The sequence below is a fragment of the Mirounga leonina genome, unplaced genomic scaffold (assembly GCF_011800145.1).
Source record: "Mirounga leonina isolate KUSES-001 unplaced genomic scaffold, KU_Mleo_1.0 Mir_199, whole genome shotgun sequence".
NCBI classification, from domain to species: Eukaryota; Metazoa; Chordata; class Mammalia; order Carnivora; family Phocidae; genus Mirounga; species Mirounga leonina.
The window spans coordinates 2,340,542-2,367,781 of record NW_023270498.1 but is presented as its reverse complement, the minus strand read 5'-3'; the positions used below and the strand labels follow the sequence as shown (position 1 = coordinate 2,367,781).

Sequence of the window (27,240 nt, the reverse complement as noted above, 5' to 3'; positions counted from 1 at the left end):
TTTATTTATTTATTTATTTATTTATTTATTTATTTGACAGAGAGAGAGAGGGAACACAAGCAGGGGGAGTGGGAGAGGGAGAAGCAGGCTTCCCACGGAGCAGGGAGCCCGATGCGGGGCTCGATCCCAGGACCCTGGGATCATGACCTGAGCCGAAGGCAGTCGCTTAACCATGTGAGGCACCCAGGCGCCCCACAAAAGGAGATTTCGATGGTGATTTTTTTTAAGCTTATTTATTTATTTAAGTAATCGCTGCACCCAGCGTGGGGCTTGAGCTCAGGACTCCGAGATCTCAAGAGCAGCATGCTCTCATGACTGAGCAGGCCGGGCGCCCGATGGTGACTTAATCTGCAGCAATCGTAACCGCGCGTCTTTAGAGATTCAGGGGGTTTTGGGTGGCCGCGAGGCGCTTCTTGATGAAGTGGCTCACCAGCCGTTGTGGCCGTTGCTGGTACTCGACCAGCACCTCGTGGGGGCTGCTGACCTGGTCCCCCTCCAGGCGGTTGAGCAGAGTGACACACACCACGGCCACTGCAGAGAGCAAACGCCGCGTCACGGCCAAGCACCAGCTTTCCAAGTGAATTCCCCAAGACAGGCAAGGCGTCCCCTTGGCTGTCCCGCAGGCCTGCCCTGTCCTCGCCTGATTCCTCCCCGCCTTCACCTCGAAAGAAGCTTTCAAGCAAGTCCCTTGAAAGCCAGGCTTCTGGGAATTCTGGAAGGGGGAGCGGACCCCGAAGGCGAGCCTAGGAACTTGGGGATGGATTAACCGCTAATCAGAAGTCTAAGGAGCTTTGAAAGCAGGCTCACGGCAGCGTCGGGAGCCTCCTGACCTGAGTGGAGGCGGGTCTTTCTCGTCCCACTCCATGCATGCTAGCCACTGCACAGCCACTGAGGACCCCGCCCTGGATGGTGTTGACAGTCAAAGGTGTCCGAGCATAGGGCTGGACAATGCCACCCCATCCAGAAACTTGCCTCGGGGGAGGGTGGGTGGAAGGCAGCCGCGGCTGGCGGGTGGTGAGTGGTGGGTGATGGGGGCGGGAGGAGGATCTGGACGGGACCCCGGTGACCAGACGCTCGCCTGCCTACCTGGGATGCTACATGCACCGCATATGGCCGCCAAGACCGAAGACTCCATCTCGATGTTGCAGACGCCAGCCGAGTGGGCTGCCTGCAAGTACGTCTGCTTGTCCTTCTCTGTGTAGGAGCAGAGCGCGCCGTCCAGACGGCCTTGCCCTGAAGACACATGCACATGTGCCAACGTTGACCTGGGTGTGCTCACCACTTGCACATAGTAAGCACCTACTGCATGCCAGGACTGTGCTACCCGCCAGGACACAGGGACACTTCGGATCCCTCCGGGCCCTGCCCGCCCATAAGCAGAGCACTCTAGGCACCATGGAAACCCGGAAGAGACAGGAGCCCCGGGCAGGATGGAGACCCCTCCCTGTCACCTTCATAGAAGTCTGAGGTGCACATGGTGTTCCCTAGGACCGTGGGGAACTCCAGCAGATCCAAAGCACACTGCATCAGCTCCTCCGCGAGCTCCTCGTCCAGGTGCGTCCTCTGAACCACCCGCTTCCCCAGGACCACCTGCTCGAACACTGGCTTGAAGGAGGCATCCACCGCCTGCCGGGTGATGACCACAGAGCCAGGCTTCAGACCTGAAGAGAGAAGCAGGTGTTGCGGCCACGCAGGGCAGGTGGGGAGGGCACCGCAGAGCGCACGCAGAAAGGAAAATGACCCATCTACAGACCAAAATACCGGGACACCTGGTAACGTTCTAAAAGGCAATCGCTAAGGATCCATTTTCTGCCTCAAATTCTTTCTTCTGATGATAGAAGTAATGCATAAGCCTTGCAGAGAATACGGACGAGAAAAGAGCAAAGAGAACGAAACTGCTGGGGACCCCCTGTCCCTGTTACGTGTTCTGAGTCCTCCAGCCCTTGCTGATTTTAACTGACACGCCACCGCTCAGGTGACCACAGTGTGCTTACCTGGTCCCTGCTTTGTGCTTTTTCATTATTTATGATTTCAAATAACTACAGAAGTAGAAGAGTCTAAGGAACCCCTATGCACCCCAAACCCAGCTCCAGCACCTCCTGACTCCCAGCCAATCCCATCTTCCTTTGATCCCTGCGATACTAGGGTTCCACTTCCCAAGTTTCCTGGGCATCCCCTCCTGGGGCATTTTCACATTTGTAGGGACATCACTCTGCTCATATTCTTTGATCTTCTAATAACTTTGTGTGGGATGTGATCATGAGCCTTTCCGAATACTTACCTGAAAGGGAAGTTGGGTTTCTTAAACATTTAGGAAGCAGGGACGAGGAAGCTAGGGGATGGTTCTAGAGCCCCCCCATCAGCCGTTTCCGGAAACGTGACAAAGCATGTCCTGGTCCCCTGTGTATTTATCTGGACTTTCTCTCCCATGCTGTTTTGGTCCCTATTCTGGTCAGTGGAGTTGCTCCCACCCTGGGGCTTAACCTTCAGGGCACTCAGCTGCTGGCTCTCATTCCTTCACAAGCCCGGGGATGTCACACCCCTTCTGCTGTCCTCGTCACCCTCAATCTGGGGCGTGTGAGCCCCTCCCAGAGGGGGCCAGGAACAGGGCAGCCCTGAGCCCCCGGGTGGGATTGTCAGAGTCAAGAGAGCCAGCAGCTTACGTAAAGCAAATGTGCCCTGGGCTTTCTTAATGCATCCTGTCCTCTCTTTGCTCTCTCTCTGGCATTCAGAGACAAAACAAAACAACACGCTCAGGATCAGCCTGGGGACCCTTTAGGCAACTTAAGGACACTTAGCTTTGTGGTCCATCTCTCTCTTTGATTTTCCTGTTGGTTTTTTCCTACGGTGGTTCGAATCCTTGCAGGAATAGGGAGGCGCAGAGGACAGGAGAAAGGCAGAGAAGCGGTTAGAAGGAAGGGAGAGAGGCAGGCAGGCAGACAAGGAGGTTCCGAGCACATCACCCCAAGAGGACGAGGCTCTGCAACGCCGGGCCCCGCACCTTTCCGCAACCTACTTCCGGGGGCTGGGTTGGGAGAATCGGCTGGATGAAAAGTAACAAAACGAGCTTCTTCTGCTGATGAGCTTCCGCGGACAAAGCCGGTAGACGCTCCGAGTACCCAAGCCCGCCCTGCCCGGGGGGCCTGCCCGCAGGGAGCTCCAGGTCCTCGTGTGCGGGATGCTGGCCCCGCACGGAGGCCTCCTGCACACTTACCGATCCCGCCGGACGTGCCGATGCGGATGACGGTGACGTCGGAGCAGTGGGCGTGGTAGAGAAGCTTGATGAGCTCGTGCAGCATGATGGAGGTGGAGGGGATGCCTATGCCGTGCTGGAACCAGGGAGAAGCGCCCACGTGTGTCAGGGTGGGTGCCCCTGGGCATGTCAAGCCGGCAGTCGGACAAGGGGGATGTCCAAACATCACTTTGGGAGGTGCCAGAGCACGCACATAGCTGTGACGCAGGTCGCCACCCCGGGAGGCTCGGTGGGGAAGCAACGACCTGCTCCCGTTATCTGGAGCTGAATACCGTCTCTGCACCCCGGAGTGCTCTGGACGGTTGCTTGCCGTGCCCACTCTGACAGAGGACACGGGTGTTGAGGGGCCCCGGGCCGTGGGTGCAGAGGGCAGGCCGGGGAGGGTGCTGGCAGAGCCCGAGGCCCAAGCCCAGCGCCAGGGCAGGTACTCACACTGACAGACAGCACGGGGCCCACTTTGAACATGGCGTAGCGGTCGGTCCCCCTGCAGATGTTGGGATACTCCGCACCTGGGTGGTCAAGGCCCAGCTCCTTGGCCATGTATTTGGCAAAGGCCTCCATCCGGGTAGGGCTTCCCCCGACACACACGAACTGCGGCCAGAGAACAGAGCCCCGTCAGTCCGGGCCCGGCGCACCATCTTTGTAGCAGGGTTCCCTCCAGGGGGGACCCCCGACCAACATCAGCGTCACCTAGATGTTGCAGGTAACGAAGGTCCCTGGCCCCAGCCCAGAGCTACTGCGCCTGGGGAGCCCCGTTATGGGTGCTTCCATGAGTGATTCAGACAGTGGTGATTTGGATGCTCACCCAGTTTGAAAGGCACTGACTGGGTCATGGGATCACTGCTCCATGCACGAGGCCCCTGTGTAATCCATCCCACACAACCCAGGAAAACCAGACCCTTGCTCTCTCTCTGGGGAGGAAATTCCAGGTTCTATCCATCGTGTGCACAGCTCGGTCAGCGCCTGGAGGGAGCCTAGGTTTGGAATACAATGATGTGGACTCCTCGCTGTACGATCAGGACCCCACAGCCCCTCTGTAAGATGGGCTTCTAACCAAGAGCTCCCCTGCCATCCAACAGTCAGATGGCCACCGTGTAGAAAGAGCCAAGGGCCCAGTGGGGGCTGGGGAATTGGGAGCTATCACGTGGGTAGGTGGCTCTCAGAGACGGAAAACCTTTCATCTGCAAAGTGCCACATACAATAACTTATTTTTTCATTTTGTTTTACCCAAGAGGGAAATGTACATAAGCCAGTTTTAAGGAGTTTGATGATGAAAGAATGATTGTCTCTAAACATGACAACGTTTCCATAGCCTAGAAAAAATTTTAGGTTAAATTCTAATGCGTGGAAAGCAAATAAATTAAGACCACAATGCACAGCAAAGGAAACCGTCACTCAGTGACAAAGCTACTGAGTGGGAAACGATGTTTGCATATGACATGTCTGATAGGAGTTACTATCCAAAACATAAAAAGAACTTATACAACTCAACAGCAAAAAAAACCCAAAAAACAAAACACAAATAATCTGATATTTAAAAATGACCTGAATAGACATTTCTCCAAAGAAGACACCCAGATGGCCAACAGACACATGAAAAAGTGCTCAATATCGCTCGGCATCAGGGAAATTCAAATCAAAACCACAATGAGATACCACCTCACACCTGTCAGAATGGCTAAAATTAACAAGTCAGGAAATGACAGATGTTGGCGGGGATGTGGAGAAAGGGGAACCCTCCTAAGCTGTTGGTGGGAATGCAAGCTGGTGCAGCCACTCTGGAAAACAGTATGGAGGGTCCTGAAAAAATTAAAAATAGAACTACCTTATGACCTAGTATTTCTACTACTGGGCATTTACCCAAGGAAAATGAAAATACTAATCAGGAAGTTATATGCAGTCTTATGTCTATTGCAGCAGTATTTACAATAGTCAAGATATGGAAGCAGCCCAAGTGCCCATTAATAGATGAATGGATACAGATGCGTGTGTGTATATATATGTGTGTGTGTGTGTGTGTGTATATGTATATATACACACGTATACACACACACACAGAGGAATATTACTCAGCCGTAAAAAAAGAACGACATTTGCCATTTGCAACAACGTGGATGGAGCGAGAGGGTATAATGCTAACTGAAATAAGTCAGTCAGAGAAAGACAAACACCAGAGGATTTCGCTCACATGTGGAATTTAGGAAACTAACTAACTAAGAAAAAAGAGACAAACAGAAAAGCAGACTCTTAAATACAGAGAACAAACTGGTGGTTGCCAGGGGCGCCTGGGGGGCTCAGTCGTTAAGCGTCTGCCTTCGGCTCAGGTCATGGTCCCTGGGTCCTGGGATCAAGCCCCGCATCGGGCTCCCTGCTCGGCGGGAAGCCTGCTTCTCCCTCTCCCACTCCCCCTGCCTGTGTTCCCTCTCTCACTGTGTCTCTCTCTGTCAAATAAATAAATAAAATCTTTTAAAAAATTAAAAAAAAAGAAGAACACATGGGGATTTGTCTCATGGTTTGAAATGAACATGGCGGCTGCTGGGACACTCACTGGTTGTTTTGATTTTGACTCTAACATTAGCACATCTGTACCCACAGGGATCAGACATTTCAAAAGTCCTGTGCCAGGATAAACCAGCCCTGAGGAACTCAGGACTCTGGGGGGTGGGGGGGAGGATTAGAAGCAAAATAAGCCATTACAAAAAAGATAAATACACACACCTTAAATCACAAACAGACACATGTAATTACTCACTTATTATCCCTTGCTCCTCTACAGAAAGTTCTGTGTCCCCTTTTTCCTTTTCTCTCAGTGGGGCATTCGGAAATTTATTGTATGTGGTTCCCATTACATGCTGAATTTATAAGAGATTATTTAGGGACCAGTATGGCAGAACTTAGTTTTCTTTCACTCATTAGTTTACATAGTTTAAAAGTAACGATTTGTAAAAATCTGATGAAGATATAACTTTTTTTTTTTAAGATTTTATTTTTAAGTAATGTCCACACCCAACCTGGGGCTCGAACTCACGACCCCAAGATCGAGAGTCACATGCCAGCCAGGTGCCCCCTTGGTGACAAGATAACTTGATGACCTGGTCCTCTGTCGCCAAGTCTACCCATATCATCTACGAGGAGGCTGATCTTAAGACGAACCCCCAGGATCGAAAGCCCTGTTTTTTACCTTCACATCTCCGAACATCGCAGGGAAATCATGAGTGCTGGTGCTGAGACTGAAATGGTAGAGGACGTCTTCTTGCATTGCTGCTACGTTTGGGTTGGTGGGTTGTACAAGGTGGTCACTATTACAAAAGAGGAGGTGAAAGGTTTATGGAGCACCAGCGCCTGGGGCCACTGCAACAGAGGTGCCCGGTGTCAGCGAGATGCGTGTGGCCCGTCATGGGGTGAGATAGGCCACCCGGCCCACAAACGCTCCCACTTCCCTGTCTCCATTCTGCCCCCTCCTCCTTGCCCGTCTCCCCTCCTCACACCCCGGGCCCCTGTTTGGAGGTTGATCAGAAAGAGCTCAGAAGAGCACAGGAAAGTACAAAGATCAAGATGCTGATTAGAAAGAGGATAGCCAGTAGGCTACCCAACTCCATTTCATTCGACACATGACCTTGGCTTTATTTCGAAATTTTGCTTATTTCTACATTCACGTAGAAAGTGCGGATGGAAATTCAAGAAAAAGAATTGCCTCTAGTTCTCCCTTCCAGAGACGACCTTTGCAGTGCACCTTGTATGTAATTATTCTCGCCTGGCTGCATTTGCCAGGGCTTCCGTGCGATGCCCAGTGGGAGGGAGAGAAGACATCTTTCCACTTTGGTTTTCTTTTCAGCGGTCTTCACTTTCAGCTTGAAAGTGTGTGTGGCTCCCATTATTATTTCTACTGGACAGCACAGCACTGGCCTAGGGTCAGCAAACTTCTTTCCATTAAAGGCCTGAGGGTGAATATTTTTGGCTTTGCAGGTCACAGGGGCCCCATCACAACTCAACCCAGCTGTTGTCACATGGAAGGGACCACAGGCAACATGCAGGCGAGTGGGGTTGTGCTCCAATAAAACTTTACTTACACTGCATCTCCAGCTTGCCACCCTTACACGCACCTCCTTCGACATCCATGCCTGACTGACTCCCACGGGCAGCGGGGCTCCCCCAAACCCTGGCCTGCCGGGCCCCTGGGGTGCAGAGACACACATGGATCCCTGAGTCAGGGCACTCAGGACTTTCTTGTTCTTCCTTCTGAGTGTGACTTTCTGTTCAGAATCCACTGATCTGTTTCCTCTTCAATCTAACTCAAGAAAGGAAGGAAGGAAGGAAGGAAAAAAGAAAGAAAGAAAGAAAGAAAGAAAGAAAGAAAGAAAGAAAGAAAGAAAGAAAGAAAGAAAGAAAGAAAGAAAGAAAGAAGAAAGAAAGAAAGAAAGAAAGAAAGAAAGAAAGAAAGAAAGAAAGAAAGGGAAGGAAGGAAGAAAGAAAGAAAGAAAGAAGAAAAAAAGAAAGAAGAAAGAAAAAAAGAAAGAGGGAAGGAAGAAAGAAAGAAAAAAGAAAGAAAGAGGGAGGGAAGGAAGAAAGAAAGAAAGAGGGAAGGAAGGAAAGAAAGAGAGCGAAGGAAGGAAGGAAAGAAAGAAAGAGAAAAAAGGGAAGGAAGGAAAGAAAGGAAGGAAGAAAGAAAGAAAGAGGGAAGGAAGAAGAAAGAAAGAAAGAAAGAAAGAAAGAAAGGGAAGGAAGGAAGGAAGGAAGGAAGGAAGGAAGAAAGAAAGAAAGAAAGAAAGAAAGAAAGAGGGAAGGAAGAAAGAAACAGGGAAGGAAGGAAGAGAAAGAAAGAAAGAAAGAAAGAAAGAAAGAAAGAAAGAAAGAAAGAAAAGAAAAGAAAAGAAAGAAAGAAAGAGAAAGAAAGGGGGAAGGAAGAAAAAGAAAGGGAAAGAAGGAAGGAAGGAAGAAAGAAAAAAGAGGGAAGGAAGAAAGGAAGGAAAGAAAGCGAAAGAAAGAAAGAGGGAAGGAAGAAAGAAAAAGAAAGAAAGGGAAGGAAGGAAGAAGAAAGAAAGAAAGAAAGAAAGAAAGAAAGAAAGAAAGAAAGAAAGAAAGAAAGAAAGAAAGAAAGAAAGAAAGAAAGAAAAAAGAAAGAAAGAAAGAAGGAAAGAGACAAGCTGCAGGAGACGCAGCTCTGCGATGCAGGTGACTTGGGAGAAAGGAGGGCACAGGACCCCCTGGGGAGATGCGTCATGTGACTCAGACCCTCAGGGGAGCAGTCGCTTCCTTTGCAGTGGGGAGGGCGGTGGGGGTGCGGAGCGTTTAGGAGATGTGTCTAATATTTCAAAATCTAACTGGAAACACTTATGTCCCAACCAACCAGATGCTCTGGATAGCCATAATGCCAATTTCCTTTTTTTTTTTTTCCTTCCCTTTTCGTATTGCTGCTCTGGGGGCGGCAACCCGGGTGATCTCCCCAGAAAGCAAGCGATCCGCAAACTGCCAGGGAGTCAGGCATGAGTCCCCGCCCGCCCGTGCGGAGCGCCGGCCCGGCCCCAGTCCCGGGAGACCCTGTCTGCTCCGAGGTGCTGGAAGTCTGGCAGGGAAAGGGCTCTAAGCTGTCACCAGAAGAGCTGTAAGCCAGGGCAGCCCGGGAGCACCCCGATGCCAGGGCGGGGTGCAGCCGGAGCAAGCACCAGTGACTTCCGTGAGCTGGAGGGCCGGTGAGGGACAGGCTCTGTCTTGCTCTCGGGCATCAGATCCAGCCCGGAGTCGGTTCGTGGGTTTGGGGTTTGGCTGGCACCTCATGCACCCACATACTCCCTTCGGCTGCAGGGAAAACTGACATCACACCCTCTCGTGAAACCATCGCTGATGCAAGGTGGTGGCTACACTCTTTCGGGATGTTCTGAGCACGGCGGGGACTGAGTAAGGGCTGACCGGCAAGAGTCGGAGCTGTCAAAACAGGATGTGATTGAGACAACTTTGCCCCATATTTCAACATATCTCAACTTTGTTTTTTTCTCTCTCTGATTCCAGGTAGAGAAAGAGAAGGAAATGGGATCTGACTGTGAAGAACAGCAATGGTTTTCGAGTATATTAATTGGGCATGTAGCTTCATGAAGCAGAACAGGTTCAAATGGACTTTTTGGAAGGTTTTAAAATAACATGTCAAAGGCCTTACTTGGAACGCTGGTTCTCTACTCTAGATACAGTTTCCAGTTACTTTATCTCGCTCTATTTTGTCACTTTATTCATTTAACAAATATCGCTGGAACAATATGCGAAATGAATGAGAGTTGGCTGGTTCTAGAAGATGCCCAGGTGGCTCGGGACAGGTGCTCGGGGACTAGGAGGGACTAGGGCAGGGAGTCTGGGGGAGGGAGGGAGGGAGAGTTGGATCCCACACCGGCCCCACACGGGGCCCTATGCCGGGCACAAGGAACACAGAGTAATACCTGGGAGGCACTCGACTTTGCGGTGGAAATGATGTTATCCAGAGCTGGTGCATAATACTGCATTTAAAGCTCATGAGCACCACAGAAGTGGGGTCCTAGCCGTATCCCCACCTTAGAGGCTCACTTTAAAGATTAGGATCTCTCAAAAAAAAAAAAAAAAAAAAGGAGGGAAGCCTGGTGGCTCAGTTGGTTGAGCGCCGACTCTTGGTTTCCGCTCGGGTCACAATCTTAGGGTCGTGGGATCGAGCCCCATGTCGTCCGGCTCCGTGCTCAGCGGGGAGTCTGCTGGGGATTCTCTCTTTCTCTCCCTCTGCCCCTCCCCCCGCTCTCTCTCTCTCTAAAATAAATCAATAAAATCTTTAAAAAATTAAGATCTTTCACAAGAGGCTGCACCCATGAGCTGGCCTTTGAGCTCCAGACACCACACCCACCTCTCAGCTCGGGGGGACAGTGAGAAGCCAGTGGTTGGCAAGGACAGCAGTGAGGGAGGGCAGTGTGGTCACCGGGACAGGGCAGGGCAGCGGGGGACTCCAGCTGAGTCCCGTCCATGGCCCTTGATGCCCTGTGCCCCCTTCTCAGCCCCATTTCAACCCCCTCTCCCCCACCAGCACCCAAGGGGCCTGGATATAGGACAGGGCAGTTTGGGTTGCCAGTGACCTAGAACACTTAGAACTTTATCTCTGCAGTCATGTCCACAAGACATCCCGAAGTGTGAAAACAGCCCTCCCAGCCTCCAGGGAAGGAGGGAGGGAGGACAGGTGTCCATGTGGGAGTCCAGGGAGGCCCAAGGAGGGCACGGGGAATGCCTGAGACTCCTCCCCCGAGAGACGACCCAGGAGCCCAGCTCCAGGGCTCCTAGAGGGCGACACACACAACCCAGGGGCTGTCAAGGAGGGAGGCCAGCAGGGCCCGGAGATGCCCTGCAGCAGGACGGGGCGTCCCTGCTAGCCCCCGCAGAGGTGGGGGGACGCGGGCGGGGGTGGGGAGGTGAGGAAACCAAAATCCTGTTGGATTTAAAGCCCATGTAGGAATCAGGATGAAGGCAGGAATTCTCGCTTTGCCCTCAATGCACAAATACACATATAAGAGGGGCCGGCAGGATCACAAAGTGGAGTTCTAGAAAACCATAAAGGAAGTATTTAAGATTCAGAACCCTGACAGAGCTGGGAGGCAGCAGGGCTGTGTTGCAGAAGAGCGGCCTGCCCAGCTGAGACCCCGAGGGGCCAAGAGCGGAGGGCAGAGCTGTTAGCCTGTCGGTCCCCGAGCCTCTGGACCTATCCCCCGGGGCCCCAGGCTCCATCACAAGAGTCAAACATGTTCCTGTATGGCGGCTCTTGGGAAAATGCATGTCATGACATAATCACAATAAACCCCAAAATCCAACCTGGCCCGCAGTCAGCTGGAGCCTCACCTGTGATTGTCATGTTTCTTTGTTTGGGGCCCCGAGGAAGCCATTCTCTCAACGGGGGCAGGACCCTAGGAGAAAACAACACAGAATATTATTTAAGAATAAACTCAGGCATACCCGAGACCTCACGAGTTTGTTTGGTAGAACTCTACGGGAATGGGGCAGTGTCGAACTGAAAGCAGGAGTGCATCGTCAGGACCTGGGACAGACTTTTTATTTCGTTTGTTAAAGACTTTATTTATATATATAATAGAGAGAGCATGAGCAGGGGCAGAGGCAGAAGGAGAAGCAGGCTGTCCGGTGAGCAGGGACCCCGATGCGGGGCTCAATCCCAGGACCCTGAGATCATGACCTGAGCTGAAGGCAAATGCTTAACTGAGCCACCCAGGCGTCCCGCAGGTGAACTCGGTTGATAAAGCCCATGTCCTGCCATGGGGACAGGAAAAAGGAACCAGGTTAACCCAGTGACCCAGGGGTCACCAAGCCCGGGAGTGGAGTCTGCTCCATGTAGCCAGGACGGGTTCTCAACCTGCCAGCTCACCAGCCAGCGATCAAGAAACTAGAGCCCAGGGGTGCCTGGGTGGCTCAGTTGGTTAAGCGACTGCCTTCGGCTCAGGTCATGATCCTGGAGTCCCGGGATCGAGTCCCGCATCGGGCTCCCTGCTCGGCAGGGACTCTGCTTCTCCCTCTCCCACTCCCTGTTTGTGTTCCCTCTCTCGCTGTGTCTTTCTCTGTCAAATAAATAAATAAAATCTTAAAAAAAAAAAAAAAAAAGAAACTAGAGCCCACTAACATAGCTCCCCAAAGGCCCTTTTTGGAGAAAGGTGTCGATAACTGTTATCACTGACCTCTTTTAGCAAAATCTGAAACCCAGAGAAAATGAGAAACTGCAACACTTCTAACCCCCAGCTTATTCCGATGGGATTTAGTTCCTAACAGCCTCCCAACGGACCCCTTTCCTCCTTACAAATCGTGCCTCTCCTTGGTTTCCCGGACCTGCTGTGTCCTGAATTAGGATTCGCTTTCATTCCCGAATAAAGCCATCTGTTGCTGGTAAAGTAGCTGTCTGTGGCTATTTCTAAGGTTAACATGACTTGGTGATCGGAGGTGGGAGCCAGAGAAGACTTGGGGTCGGTGAGCAGACAGGTGCACGAGCCACGAGCCATGGAGTTGCTGGGCTCACTGTTTTCTCACCAAAGCTGGGCTTGAGGACAAGTGTTCTCCTGGATTTTGAGCCCCATGCTTTGTGCTCAAGCCCTTTACGCTCTACCTGGGATTTACCAAGGCCTTGACCTTTTTTTTCCTTTTGTTGTTTTTTTTTAAGCATCTTTTAAGCATTTTTTTTTTAAGATTTTATTTATTTATTTGCCAGAGAGAGAGAGGGAGAGTACAAGCAGGGCGAGTGGCAGGCAGAGGGAGAAGCAGGCTCCTTGCTAAGCAAGGAGCCCGATGTGGGACTCGATCCCAGGACCCTGAGATCATGACCTGAGCCGAAGGCAGACGCTTAACCATCTGAGCCACCCAGGCACCCTTTTAAGCATTTTTTAAGCATCTCTGAGAATATTCGTTTGGCCTTCAGTCTGATTCGGACTGTGATGAAACCGCGTTGGCCTTCGGTCCGAGTTCTGTTTGGGACTGGACCATTCTTCCAGAAACTGGGTGGCCTTTGATTCCAGAAGGAATCAGAGAAATGGGATCCCAGTCGTCAAAATGCTTTGAGGGTGCCCCCCCTCCCCCCACTACTGGGACTGCGGCCTGTTTTATGTTTAAAAATAATGGTCCCGCGGCACGTGCGTTTATAAATAAATGGACTGACTTAACCAGAAGCAATTTAGATCTAGACTTCCAATGGCCGTTATGGGGAACTTTCCATCTCCCCAGACTTAATTTTCTCAAAGCTGAATTGGACAACCACGGTCCTAAAATTGACAGAACTAAACGCACTTCCTTCTACAACTGGTATTTTGAAGCTTCCAAGTGCGATCTGGAATCTGAAATTGCCTCTCTCCAAAATACAGTTAGTAAACTAAATGAGGCAAACAAACAATTAAAAAGGAAAAAAGGGGGGCACCTAGGTGGCTCAGTCGATTAAGCAACCGACTCCTGATTTCAGCTCAGGTCATGATCTCAGGGTCATGAGATGGAGCCCCGGGGTCGGGTTCTGCGCTCAGCCTGGAGTCTGCTTCTCTCTCCCTCTGCTCCTCCCCCTACTCTCTCTCACTCAAATAAATAAATAAAATCTTTAAATAAATAAGTAAATGAATGGAAAAAAGGGGGGGCTTCTGAGGCCTCTTCCCCTCCCCTATTTCTCCATCCACGAGGCGAGGCCGCCATCTGCCCTATCTTCACCCTGGCCTTGTCATCCTTCTGTCAAACCCTCTTTTCTTCTGAGGCTCCCTCTGCTCCCTCCTCTCCTGAGCCTATTAAAACCCCTGCTCCTTCAAAGTTAAGTCTTCTGGGGATCTAAATAGACCCCAGGTTTCCTAAGTTCCCTGGACTAAGGCTGAATTTGAGCCAGAGGTAAAGAGGGTCCCCCAGGTGGCTGAGGACCCCCACAGGTTTGCTGGAGAATTTAACAGAGTTACTCAAACTTACCAACCTGGTTTCTGGGATTTGTAGCAGTTGGGCCACAGGCTTGTGGCTGAGGGCCAGCCCAAGCATTGGATAAAACCCGCCCAGTGGGAACATCCTGAGCAGGATTTAGAGAAACAGACCCCCGAATTTTGGCAAGATGCTAGACCACTCGCTGGAAATCTCCACCGAGCACTTAGAATGGCTTTTCCGAAGCCGGATGACTGGAACAAAATTCAGGCTTGCGCACAAAAGCCTGATGAATCTGGTTGTCATTATTATGATTGACTCCAAACTGACTTTAAAGAAAGTTCTGGTCTTCCTTTTAACTCTGTGTTTATTATTGGGCTGATCTGGGATCTTTTCCTTTTCGTTAAAAGGCCCAGGATGGAATGGGAAACATGGTCTGCCCCCGGATTCAATTGCCCTGGAAACCAGTTTGCTCGCACCCTAGCTGAGTCACCTACAGGAAAGACCACTAAAATTTCCAGTGTTCAACTCCATCAAACAAAGGCCCCTGAGCAAAAAGCCTAGTTTCTGCTGATATTGCCAGAACCAGGACATTGGATAAAGGACTCTTAGGGGTTTAAGCTCTCCCAGTGCCTTCAGCCCGCTAGCTAAGCTCTTCTCCCTCCTCCTCATTCCCAGTGTTGAGGCTCTTCCAATCCTCTTAATCAACTCAGGGAAACCACTCCCCAGATTCGCAATGGATCTCTGTCCTTGGTGACACAGGACCTCTGTTCTCAGGGCCCAGCCCTCGGCTGCAAAGCAGCCCCTCAGAGCACCAAACCGGTCCAAGTAGTGGGGTTCTCCAACCAATCTCAACAGGTTCCCGCCTCTGAACCTATTCCCTTTGAGAGGTACTCACTCTTTTCTCCTCAATCCCTCTGCCCCTACTCGTTTACGGGGTTGAGATTCCCTAGAGAAGTATCGTGCCAGAATTTCTTTCTCCCCGAAGGCGAAGATAATTCCGGAATCTGACAGCAGCGATCAGAATAGCCAACCAGTGGAATTAAATGACCCTCTGATGTCTTTTGTTTGCGGTCTCTGGCGGGACCACAGCTGAGTCTGGGGACACCGATCATTTATTCCTGTTGGATCAGCTACCAGCCTCTTCTGGGCAAAATCCTCAACTGCTATTGATAAAATGCACAGTGCACCTCCCAACAAGATTCAGATAGATCCCTCCAAACCTCTCCCTAGAATTAACCAATGCCCTATAAATAAAGAAGCCCTTCGGGGCATCCAGCCCAGGATACAGAATTTTGAGGCTCAGGGCCTCACGATCCCCTGTACTAGTCATAGCCCTACTTTACCTGGGAGGGAACCCAATGGCCAGGACCTCTGAGCAGTAAGTAACGGCGTTACCCCTCAGGACCCTGTTGTTCCTAACTCCCACGCGTTCCCACTGAAAGCAAAGTTTCCGCGTAATTGACCTATGGGGTGCATGGTTAGTACTCCACTCGGTAAGGACAGCCAGTGTCTTTCTGCCTCCACTTGGGAAGAACAGCAGGATAGCTGGGCAGTCATGCCCCAGGGTGACACGGAGGGTCCTTCAAAGGCTGATTCGGATGACACACAGTTTCCCGCAGCCTCGACTTGGTTACGATGTGTAGATGACTTGCCCTTCTGCTCCCTGCTTGGACCTCTTCACAGGAAGGCAGCCTCCCCCTGTCAAAACGTTTGGCCTGAAAGGGACCTACAGTCTCCAAAGAAATGTTGCAGTTTGCACCAAGTCAGTTTCAATATTTATGGCACCTGATCTCCGAACGAGGACTTGAGGTGGATCCAGGTAGACTCGAAGGCATCCCAAATTTCCCAAAACTGAAAACCAAGCACCAGTTAGGAGGCTTCCTGGGGCTGGCTGGCTATTGTTCACATTGGATTCCAAGCTTGTCCCTCACGGCTCAGTCTGTCTGAGCTTTACTTTTAGCAAAGTCAGGACAAACCTGACCCTATTCTTTAGAAAGAGGTGGATGACATGGCCTTTGAGACTTTAAAGAAAAGTCTAACAAAAGTCTCTGCCCTCGGACATCCTAATTATCAACGTCCCTTTTCCCTCCTTGTACATGAGAAGGAAGGGGATACCCTTTGAGCGCTCACCCCAGAAACACGGGGCCCACCATTGCCCCATGGGGCATCAAAGCCAACAATTAGGCCCTATGGCTGGGGGCCTCAGAGCCATTCTTGCTACTACCCTCTTAGTTAAGGCCCACGCAGAAGGCCTCCGAAATTCTCCCGACGCTCAAGACTTTGCATCCAGGGGACTCCTGGGTGGCTCAGTCGTTAGGCGTCTGCCTTCGGCTCAGGTCATGATTCCAGGGTCCTGGGATCGAGCCCCGCATCGGGCTTCCTGCTCAGTGGAGAGTCTGTTTCTCCTTCTCCCTCTCCTCCCTACTTGTGCTCTCTGTCACTATCTCCATCTCTCTCTCTCTCAAATAAATAAAATTAAAAAAAAAAAAAAGACTTTTCAGCCAGTCACCTCACCTCCTGTGACACCCTCATGGTAACTGCCCCTCTTACAATAATAACTCTTTCTGGTTCCAGTAGCCTTAACCCTACCATCTTTCTGTCCTTCCAGCATAAAACTCCCCAGGACGGCTTCACGTTGACAGATCACCTGTTGACTCCCGGTGACAATTTACAGGGCCCTGCTCAAACCAGTGCAGATTTTTCACGGTTTCCTGATGGTTTCTTATTTAAAGGATAAAATATCATGCTGGGTGTGCTATTGCAAATCGCTGGGAGTCACTGAGGCCCTACCTTTACCCCTGGCTCCTTGCGCCCGACACGCTGTCGGGCTGATTTTAACGCCCTCACCTGAGCTCGTGTTTCAGCCAAGGGGGCAAAACCACAAACATTTATGCTGACAGTCAGTATGCCTTTGGGGAAGGAAGCTCCAGATTTGGGAATGGAGGTAACAGGTTTTCTTACCTTCCCTGGGGATAAGATTAAAAATGGCTCCTAGGTTATGCACAAACAATGAATCATGGAACACTTTATCTAAAACTAATGATGTAATGTATGGGGATTAACATAAGAATAAAAAAAAATGGCTCCTAGGTCCAACATTAACTAGGTGCCATGCTTTTGCTGGTGGCTTGAGCTATTACTAAGCGTTGTGGGCATTCCAGAATCAACTCCCTGGAGGCCAGAGGAAACCACGTCGCTGCTATTTCCACCCAAACTCTGCTCTGAAGGAGCCCAAGAGCCAAACCTCTGTCATATTCCAAAGAGATGCTCTTCCAAATGACGATTAGAAAAAAGGGACCAGAGATGCCCAACAATCGGCCCCAGAAAAGTTAACTCAATATTGGAAATCTGATAACTGTTGGTTTAATAAAAGAGAGAATTTGGGTTTACACCAAATAACAAGCTGGCCCCACCAGAAAATTTTAAATTCCCAGTACTTACAACTGTACGCACACTGAACCATTGGTCTACTGGGAAAACAACAGCGTTCACGAACCAATATTGGTGGGGACGCTGCTTGTCCCACTTGTCCAAAATACAATCCCGGGAAATGTACCCGTCCTGCCCAATGGACCATTTGAGGTTTGGCCGATGGGCTTCACGCAGATCCCTCCGTGTCACGGATACAAATAGGTTTTAGTTCTATGGTGGTTTGTAAGTTTTCTTATTGGGTTAAAGCCCCGCCTTGTAGACAGGCCAACACCTCTTCTCTGACTACGATCCTATGAGGAAAGATGATCCCTGCCTGGGGATCCCCTCCTGAACTACACTGTGACCGGGGAGCCCATTTTGCAGTCAGGAGCTTCAACAAGTCTGTGCTGTTTGGCTGGTTTTGTGACACTTTATCCTCAGTGACACACCATCCTCAGTCCTCAGGGTTGGCCGGACATACTAAGGGTGCTACGAAGACTCGACTGGCAACATTTGTAGAGACCCTCCAAACGCGTTGGTCAAAGGCATTGTCAGTACTCACTCTGAACTGGGAACTCCTGGACTCTCTCTTTGAGATGGTCCCGGGATGCCCGATGCTCGTGGTCAACTGAAGACCCAGCGGGACAAGGCAGACTGGAGCTTACGGAGGACATGACCTTGCCTGTGGATACTGCTCTACTAACCCAGCCTGAGGGCAAGAAGTTTTCCTCACCCCCCTGACCCCTGTTCTCCTGAAAACGTGTGCCTCTCCTCTGCCTCCCGGGCTGGCTGGCCCAGGATTTTGCAATAGCTCCCTTGCCCAGGGTTGTAATTCTCTTTCATTCCTGAATAAACCCAAGTGTTGCTGGTAAAATGACTGGCAGTTTTATTTATTTATTTTTTAAGATTTATTTATTGGGGCGCCTGGGTGGCTCAGTCGTTGAGCGCCTGCCTTCGGCTCAGGTCATGATCCCAGGGTCCTGGGATCGAGCCCCGTATCGGGCTCCCTGCTCAGCAGAGAGCCTGCTTCTCCCTCTCCCACTCCCCCTGCTTGTGTTCCTGCTCTCACTCTCTCTCTCTCTGTCAAATAAATAAATAAAATCTTAAAGAATAAGATTTATTTATTCATTTATTTATTTGAGGGGGGAGGAGCAGAAGGAGAAGGAGACAAGCTGACTCCCCGCTGAGCATGGAGTCCCACACGGGGCTCAGTCCCACCACCCTGAGATCATGACCTGAGCTGAAACCAAGAGTCAGATGCTCAACCCACTAAGCCACCCAGGCGCCCCCCTCCCTGGCAGTTTAGCTTTTAAGGTTAACAGATACATACAGTTGACCCTGAACTGGGGGGGTGGGGCGCCGGGTATGGGATGTTAAGACAGCTGACGCCCCTCGTAGTGGAAAACCCACCTGGTGCCTCTGACGTTTGATTCCTCAAAAACCTAACTACTGCTACTAGCCTGTTGTTGACTAAAAGCCTTCCGGGAAACAAATGGTCAGTGAGCACATTATTTTGTATGTTATATGTATTATGTACCGTACTCTTACGATGAAGCTAGAGAAAAGAAAATGTTATTTAAAGCATCATAAACAAGAGAAAATACATTTACAGCACTTTGTGTATTTATCAAAAGAAATCCACATGTAAGTGGATCTGCCCAGTTCAGATCTTTGCTGTTTGAGGGTCAACAGCGCTTGGTCTTCCTCCCATTTCCGGCGTGGAGCTCCTAAAACCTTTGGCATTTTCTAAAAGGTGTGAGCAAGGGGATGTCTCTTGTTATGTTAATGACGTGATGTTTGGAAAACGCCTAAGGATGGGGGCTGGTTGCCAGGGAAACCAATCTCGTGGCTAGAGGCTGGCACTTTCAGCCCCCCCCCCCACCTCTGGGGTAGGGCTGCCGGTTGAATCAATCACTAATGACCAATGATTTCATTAATCCTGCCCGTGTAACAAAACCCCCATAAAATCCCAAAAGGATGGGGTCTGGAGAGCTCCCGGGTTGGTGAGCAGGTGGAGATGTGGGGACCGCGGGCAATGTGTGTGGGGGGGCATGGGAGCCCCGCGCCCCCTCCCCAGACCCCGCCCTGGGCAGCTCTTGTGTCTGTTCCTGAGTTAACCCTTTATAACAAACCGGTGATCTAGGGAGTAAACCGTCTCCCTGAGTTCTGCCCCAGTGGTTTCATCAAACCCAGGGAGGGGTCGTGGGGACCTCTGGTCTGTGGCTGGTGGGTCAGAACCCAGGTGACAGCCTGCACGTGGGGCTGGCGTGGGGGAGGGCGGTGCTGGGGGACCGACCCTCGACCCTCGGCCTGTGGGTCTGCGTCTCCGGGTAGATGGTGTCCCGAGTGAGTTGCATTCGGGCAGCGGTAGGAACCCACACACGCGTCAGAACTGTCATCAGATTTTGTGATCAGAACCTTGGGTCCTAATTCCAGGCAGGCAAGCACAGCTACCATGGGACAAATCCACACAGACAGCCGGGCTTCGGCCCAAGTCTGGCTTCCAGGAAATGCAACCATCAGCAGCACCCTGCGGGGACTGGCCCCGGGCTGCCCGCTGGGGTCCACCCCTCCTGCCCTCCCCCTCAGGCTCTCACTTCTCCAAGGAGATCCCATGAGGAGGCTAGGGGTCTCACAGCTGCGTCCCCAGGGCCACAGCGTTCCCCAGTGAGAGCAGCATTGCTCGCAGCAACCCCCTTCCCCCAAACCATCAGGACCCTCCAGGATGCTCATTTCTCCTCTGCGGGTGGGGAGCCGGTGGGCTGGCAGAGAGCTCAAAAGAGGAAGAGTTAGACGTGTCTTCCCGGCGCGGGCGGGGGGCGGGGGTAGGGGGGAGCAGCAGACAGAATCCAAAAAAGGAAACCAAGCCGCAGAGAGCATCCTGTCTGGCCTCGCCCCGAGCAAGTGCTATTGTCCACACCTGCTTGCTTTTCTTGCCTCTGAACCAGAGAAACCATCTCCCTGCCCAGTCCCTGCCCTGCACTGCCCCACTGAGTCCGCCCGGCCCCCTTTCCTTGGCACCCTTAGCGCTCGCAGGCACCCCATCCCGACTGTGAGCCTCCCCAAGACTGCCCCCGCTCAGTAAACGATTGAACCAACTTGGTGTGGAGAAAACCACAGACTTTGGCAATGCTCTGATTGGAAAGGTCCCTGCTAAGCACGGAGGATGCTTGCAGGCAGAGTGGCTCTGTGCGCGGGTTTGCATGGCCAGTCCTGGCTTAAGGTTCAGAGACACAGTTCACTCTCCCAAGGATACGTTCTACCATCGCCCCACCTGCCCGCAGAAAGGTCGAAGCCAGGAGGGGGTAAAGCAGGAGGAGCAGGGGCTGAAACCAGGAGCCCGTCCATCCTCGTGGGCAGCCGCCTACTCACCTAGACTCTTCCAGCGGCCACAGGTGAAGGGGCAGCGCTGGGGAGCGGGTGTTTGCTCTTGGAAAAGAAGCCCCTGTGATAAGAAGGAAAGAGGTAATAACTATTTAGGGACATGGTGCTATGCTTGTATTTCAAAAGGGGTTTCCCAGTTGGCAAAAAAGGAACAAAGCTACATTGTATTTCTTCAACCTTCAAAGGAATCAGGAACTCAAGCTGGTCAGCGGTGCAGTCCGCTTCGAGACGAGGCCAGATTTTGGCCCGCTGGGGTTTAGCTTAGAAAAGGAGGACAAGCCCCTGCTTGCAGGGTCCACTGCCCCCCAACATCCATCCCGGTCCACTTAACTCCGGCTCACAACATAAATCTAGACCAAAGGCCTGGAGACCCTTCCTCAACCAGAGGAGGGAGCCCCTGTGGGAGGGCCGGGTGCTCAGTGAGGAAGGGGTGATGGGGATTTCCAAACACCCCTCTGGTGCAATTTAACCAAGAGAGGTCATCGGTGGAATTTAGGGCAGATTTCTGACAAGCGCTGTTGCAATTGTTTGGCTGATTTAAAATTATCGCACACCCCAGACATTTCCCCTTCCACAGATGAGGCAAATAATGCGTTTCCTGATAATCCGTGCTTGAGGGTATAAAACGGGTCTTGCAATCTGGGCATCTCAGAACGAACCCTGGTGCCCTTTCCACTTCCTGTCTCCCGCGTAGATGCCAACTTGCAAAACGCGGTCCCCGATTTAGCCCTCAGCTGCACTGCCCATCCATGAAAGGCTTGGGCTGACCTTCTCCCTCCTGTTCCCCCCCCCCAACAAACAAGGCTGCTAGGTGCATGCAGATGCTTACGTGGTGCTTTTAGCTCACTGGGGAAAAGCTTCATCTATTTACTGACATCCCTAGAGAAGGCATTATCTCTCTGTAAGATGCCAGAAAGTGCTAAGCATGACCTGCATCAGTCACTGACCTTGGGGAAAGATCAAAGGCCAAGTGCTCAGGCAGGGTGTCCATTAAATTTGAGCAGCACCTGAAGGTGACTGGGGGCCTCTGAAAGGTTGAGGTAGGGAATGACAGAGATTTGAGCTCCTGAAATCCCTTGTCTGCCTACAGGCAGAGCCTCCTAAAAGAACTCGATTGTTAAGTATTATCTCCTAGGGAGCAACTGTAATCTCTTCTCTGAGAAAAATCCAAATAGACACTGTTACCATCCTGTTTTCCTAAGAAATCATTTATCTTTCCAAAGTCCTTTGTTTCCCCAGATGCCCTTTCTGCATTCCCCCAGAAGCCATTTGTTCTCCCAGAAGTGTCCCTCTGTGCCCCCCCACGCCCTATTAAAATGGTAAATAAGCCCCCAAATTCTAACCACCTCCCAGAGCCACATTTTTGTTAACTCCCTTTGTAGACATAAATAAAAATCCATCTTTTCTCTTGCTAGTCTCTTTTGTCATTTTAATTTGCAGTCCCCCAAGAACTGCACCTAAGAGGATGGACGTTTTTCTCCCCAACACATGATTCCAGCACAGTTGGAGGGACCCAGAGCCTGAGCAGAGATGTGCTAGGAACAGAAAAGCGGGGTAGGTTCTGGATCCCAGAGATGAAATCCTAAGGACTGACTGGAAGGTGGTATTAGGATGAGGCTGGCAGGAATGCCTGTGTCTAGCTAAATGTTAGGGAAGAGTGTCATCCACTAGGCATGGGGCTAAAGAGGGCTGTTTCATTGGAGACGCCATGATTCAGCACAAGGTGGTTGTGGGCATCGCCTCATGGGGGAAATAAAGCTTGAGGTGTCTTCACAAAGCGGGTTTGAAAAGTGAGAGATAAGGCTCGCTGGGGGAAAACAGGGCGGGTGGGAATTCGGGGTCTAAGGCAAATGCCCCCAACCAACAATTGAGGGGAGCCCAGGACACGAGAGGGACATCAAGGGAGCAAGGGGGTGATCAGGGCCACGTCCTGTCACTACAGAAGGAAACACTGATTCAAAGCTGTCTTTCAAAAGTCTAATCTTTGAGCATGGTCAGCACTGGATGAGGGTTGTGACACTTGGTGTCCCTTTGTCCTGAGGGATGGAGCTTCCATGGAGAGCAGGCAGCGATCCTCAAACTTCACACAGAGGGGAGTATAAGTCCGCTTCCCGAAGATAAGTCTCCTCTTAACTCCCCAGGACCCCATGTGCTTCTCTAAACAATGGGAGGGTGTCCCTAGATTCCTGCCCCAGAGGTTCAGCCTCCCAGAGAAATGGGGGCTTGGTTCTGGCTCTCAGGCTCTCAGGGAGGAACCTTTGCTGTGAGCTCCTGGGGCTCCCCATTCACCTGTTGCCTGATCCAACTTGTAAAAAACCCCACAGTTGATTTCGGTTTCCTGGGGGTTGTTTTTAGTTTTAACCCATTAAACTAAAAATCAGATAGGTGGGCTATTCAGTGTAAATAGTTTGGTGTATAAATGTTTATAAAACCTTTTTTTTTTTTAAGATTTTGTTTATCTGAGAGAGAGCGAGAGAGAGAGTGCAGGGGGAGGGGCAGAGAGAGAAGCAGACTCCCCGTTGAGCAGGGGAGCCAGACATGGGCTCAATCCCAGGACGCTGGGATCATGACCTGAGCCCGAGGCAGACGCTTAACCAACTGAGGCACCCAAGTGCCCCTATGAAACTTTTTGGAATGAACATAGTTCAAAAGAAAATGTGTGAGAGAGACAGAGTGTGTGTGTGTGTGTGTGTGTATGAAAGAGAGGGAGGAAAATGATCGTTTATCTTTAGGGAGTAGGAAAAGCTGCAAGTTTCACTTCCTGTTTTTATATTGGTCGCTTTCTTTTTATTAAGTTTTATTTATTTAAGCAATCTCTACACCCAACGTGGGGCTCGAACCCCTGGCCCCGAGATCGAGAGTCACACTTTCCACAGACAGAGCCAGCCAGGCGCCCCAAGTTTTGTTTTCTTAACAATGCATTTGTATTAATTTAATGATCAGCAAAGATAACAAAGTCCTCTTGGACAAAAGCCCATGTAAAAAGCTTATTTATTATTATTTATAACTAAAATGTTACTTGGTGCCCACCAGGGTGGAAAGCCCTGGAGCTAAGAATGTGATTTGTAGGATCATGAAGCTTATGTGGAAAGAGCCCGAAGTCTGGCCTCCAAGAAGGGGAGGAAAAGGACAGATTGGCTGAGCCTAGGGGAGTTTGGGGCAGGCTGGAGGCCTGACTCAGAGAAAGGTGGGACACAGGACTGCAGCCAGGAAGGGTACGGCAGGGTGTGAAAACCTTTTTAAGGGTTTAAGATTTAGACTTCCACTCAGTTCTCCGAAATCACTAATCCTTCAAAAGCCAAGCTCAGAGCCAATGAAAGGAACCCAAAATCTCTAGATTTAGGAGGGTCAAGGAGCCAGAGAGGTGGGGCACGGCAGGGCTGGGCAGGGTGGAGGACAATGGCATAAGGGAGCACAGGAGGGAGGACGGTGTGGGGGCGCCTGGGGAGGGGAGGACAGTGCAGCCTGAGGACTGCCTCAATGGCCTTCAAAGTAGCCCTGATCTCCGGATTTTTGCGTTTCTTTTTCTTTTTTTTTTTTTTAAGATTTTTTTAAATTTTTTTATTTGCGAGAGAGAGAATGAGAGACAGAGAGCATGAGAGGGAGGAGGGTCAGAGGGAGAAGCAGACTCCCTGCCAAGCAGGGAGCCCGATGTGGGACTCGATCCCGGGACTCCAGGATCATGACCTGAGCCGAAGGCAGTTGCTTAACCAACTGAGCCACCCAGGCGCCCCAGATTTTTGCGTTTCTAGGTCACACCCCATTGAAGGGAGCAGCCTGGTGCGCGGCTGAGCTCTGGCATGGGTGACCAGTTCCAAGTTGGCCAGGAAGACTGCCACCAGCGACCTTGAGTCATCTGGCAGGTCACCAGGCCAAGCCTTGACCTGGAAGGGAGACAGACCTGTGGACAGCCTCTGAGGCTGCACGACGTCCCCCCTGTGGGCGCTTCCAGGTCGCTGGACAGTTTACCAGAGACACAAATTGTAAAAGGACCCACTCCCCCTGCCAATTCTATCTCTGCCCTATAACTTTTGACTGTGGTTTCTCTTTACACCTGCTGGACAAATGGATGTCAATATTCATACCGTAACACTTGTTCAATGTTGGTTCAATGCATGCTTTCATCCACGGGGGCTCTCAAGGTTTGAGAAAGAAAAGAAGAAAGAGGGAAAGAAGGAGAGAAGAAAGAAAGAAGGAAAGAAAGAAAGAAAGAAAGAAAGAGAGAGAGAGAGAGAGAGAAAGAAAGAAGGAAAGAAAGGGAGAGAGAGAGAGAAAGAGAGAGAGAAAGAAAGAAAGAAAGAAAGAAAGAAAGAAAGAAAGAAAGAAAGAAAGAAAGAAAGAAGAGGGAGGGAGGGAAGGAAGGAAAGAGAGAGAAAGAAAGGGAGAAGGGAAAGGAAAGGAAAGAAAAGGGGCGCCTGGGTGGCTCAGTCGTTTAAGTGTCTGCCTTCGGCTCAGGTCATGATCTGGGCGTCCTGGGATTGAGCCCCGCATCGGGCTCCCCGCTCTGCGGGAAGCCTGCTTTTCCCACTCCCCCTGCTTGTGTTCCCTCTCTCGCTGTGTCTCTCTCTGTCAAATAAATAAATAAAATCTTAAAAAAAAAAAGAAAGAAAGAAAGAAAAGAAAAGAGACCCAAAACGGACTCACTTGCCCCAGGACAGCAAACCAAGACTTAATATCCGTTAAATAAAAACCAAATGGGAGACCAGCCTTAAAAAAATCCAAGCAGAAGATAAATTTAGTCATATGAAGTTTTTTTTTTACAAGACTAACTTGACCCCAGCCACTTCTTCCTTATGCCTCTGGAAATTGAGAGTGAAACTTACAGTTTCCCCAAGATGGGTATGAGGTAACCGGGGACCAATTCCCTACCATTTAAGAAGATTCTAACTTTGTAGCCAAGCCCTGTGAAGAACAATGCCTGCCTTCCTGCTGCTTTATAACCATATATCCCTGTAAGCCCCATTCCATGTTCTGGTTTGAGCGCCCCCTGTTTGCAAACTGTCTCTTCCAGGCGCGCATAATAAACTTTTACTAATTGCTACTCTGGTGAATCAGTGGGTTTATTTCTGTTCTTTCTGAATTTCTGACAATTCTAACCCATTAGCCTCTCAGAAATTTGACCTTTAACCAGTCCACCTGCAATCACCTGCTCACAATAGTGAGAGACTCCTGCCCTTCCCCCAAAGGAAGATGACCTTGCCGGAACAATCCTTTCCTTTTGCAGTAACTTTTATCTAGTCCCTGCAGGTCCCTATCCCCTCACCATCAGGCTCCCCTCACCCCCTCGCCCGTCCTTCTGCCTGTAAAACTCTTCCCTTTGTACAGCTCCCCGCAGCTCCTTTCTGCTTGCTGGATGGGATGCTGCGGCATTGGTGAGTGACCAAATAAAGCCAATAGGGTCCTCAAGCCTACTCAGTGGAATTTTGTTTTTTAAGAGTAAAAATCATCCTCCAAAAAGTAACTTTACTTACCTCTCCCCCAAAGAAAAGGGGGGGAGTTCTAGGTGTTCTCTGGTTTGGGCTGCGGAGAAGACAGTCCCCACTCTGCCCACCACCACCAGAGATCACAGAGGCTGCGCTCGGCCGCGGCCGCGGGTCCCGGAGCGAGGCGGCTGTGACCGGGTCAGGAAGCGCATCCTTCTTCCCCCGCCCGCACCCTCTGAGCGCTCTCCCTGTGCACCCTGCTCCCAAATGCAGCCCCATCCCCTCTCCCAGAGCATTCTCCCCACGCACCCTCTGAGCGCTCTCTCAGCATCCTCCGGGATGGCACATCCTCCCCGCACTCTGCTCATCCTTCCCGCGCGCCCTGCTCCCGGCGCACCCTTCCCGCAGCCCTCGCCGCGTACTCGCCTCCCTGAACCTGCTCTCCTCCAACCCCGCACATGGCTCCACGCGCGCCCTGCTCATCGTCCCCGCGCGCGCTGCTCCCGGAGCACCTTCCCCGTAGCCCTCGCCGTATACTCCCCTCCCTGCACCTTCCCCCCACCCTCCCCGCACCCGGCTCGTCCTCCTTGCGCGCCGCGTTCATCCTCCTCGCGCATCCTGCTCAACCTCCTCGAACACCCTGTTCGCAGTGCCCCCTCCCCGTGAGCCCTCTCCTCTCCGTGTATTCCCCTCCCCGCGCTCCTGCTCCACGCACATCCTTCCCAGCCAACGGCTGAGTCACCTCCCCAGCAGGTGACGCGAAAGCATGGTTCCCGAAAGCGGAATCCCGAAGCCCGGCCTGGATCACTCACCTGCGCAAAGGGACCGGCAGGGTCAATCTCGGATCTAGGTCTGCGCGCGGAGCCCGGGTCACCGCGCCGCCGCTGCCCCCTCCCCGCCCCGTTCCGGGAAGGCTGCCCCCAACTCCGCCCAAAGTTCTTTCCTCCTACGGCGGGTGGGGTGGTGCGTCACCGGGGACATCCCTGTTACTCATTAAACCGCTCCGCCACGCAGGAAACCTCTTGTCAACCTCAAAAAGTAAACAGCAGAGGTTATGCAGCAGATGGGCTTATTCTGGAAAGAGCAGACAAACTACCATAGTGGCAAGCCAATTCTGCGCATCGTGGGCAAACCCCGCGAACCGAGGAGAGTACCCACCTCCAGAGGAAGGGGGGAGTTGGGAAGAGCTTTGAGCGAACGTTCATTGGAGGAATAATGAGCTGGAGGTGGTCTCTCACTGGCCGCAGGTGATGGTGGAGGTGGCCTTCCATTGGCTGCAGGCGCGGGCTGCAGGCTGTTGCCAGGTAGAGAGGAAATCTTTTTTTCCGGCTGGTCTGGGCGGGATGCTGCGGGTGGTTTTGAGTCACTGCGGTGGAGGAGCCCAGGTCTGCC

The 27,240-nt window shown here is 51.4% G+C and overlaps 1 protein-coding gene across 1 annotated transcript; it reads right to left on the bottom strand.

Moving 5' to 3' along the window:
* Nucleotides 1-217: 217 nt before the first annotated feature.
* UPP1 (uridine phosphorylase 1) lies at nucleotides 218-26,931 on the bottom strand. The gene is made up of 9 exons (XM_035026469.1): nucleotides 26,661-26,931; nucleotides 20,414-20,486; nucleotides 11,090-11,154; nucleotides 6,435-6,552; nucleotides 3,686-3,844; nucleotides 3,215-3,329; nucleotides 1,452-1,661; nucleotides 1,087-1,233; nucleotides 218-531 (listed from the first exon to the last, which is right to left on the bottom strand). The coding sequence occupies exons 3-9, from the start codon at nucleotides 11,131-11,133 to the stop codon at nucleotides 374-376; spliced, it is 951 nt and encodes a 316-aa protein (XP_034882360.1). The 5' UTR covers nucleotides 11,134-11,154; nucleotides 20,414-20,486; nucleotides 26,661-26,931; the 3' UTR covers nucleotides 218-373.
* Between the last annotated feature and the right edge of the window lie 309 nt (nucleotides 26,932-27,240).

Coding starts and splice junctions, on each gene's coding strand:
- UPP1 (XM_035026469.1), bottom strand. CDS start 11,133: ATGGCTTCCTCGGGGCCCCAAACAAAGAAACATGACAATCACAG. Junction 3,845..6,434: donor CGATGTTCGGAGATGTGAAG/GTAAAAAACAGG, acceptor CTCTGGCCGCAG/TTCGTGTGTGTCGGGGGAAG. Junction 3,330..3,685: donor GCCCCGTGCTGTCTGTCAGT/GTGAGTACCTGC, acceptor CCCTGGTTCCAG/CACGGCATAGGCATCCCCTC.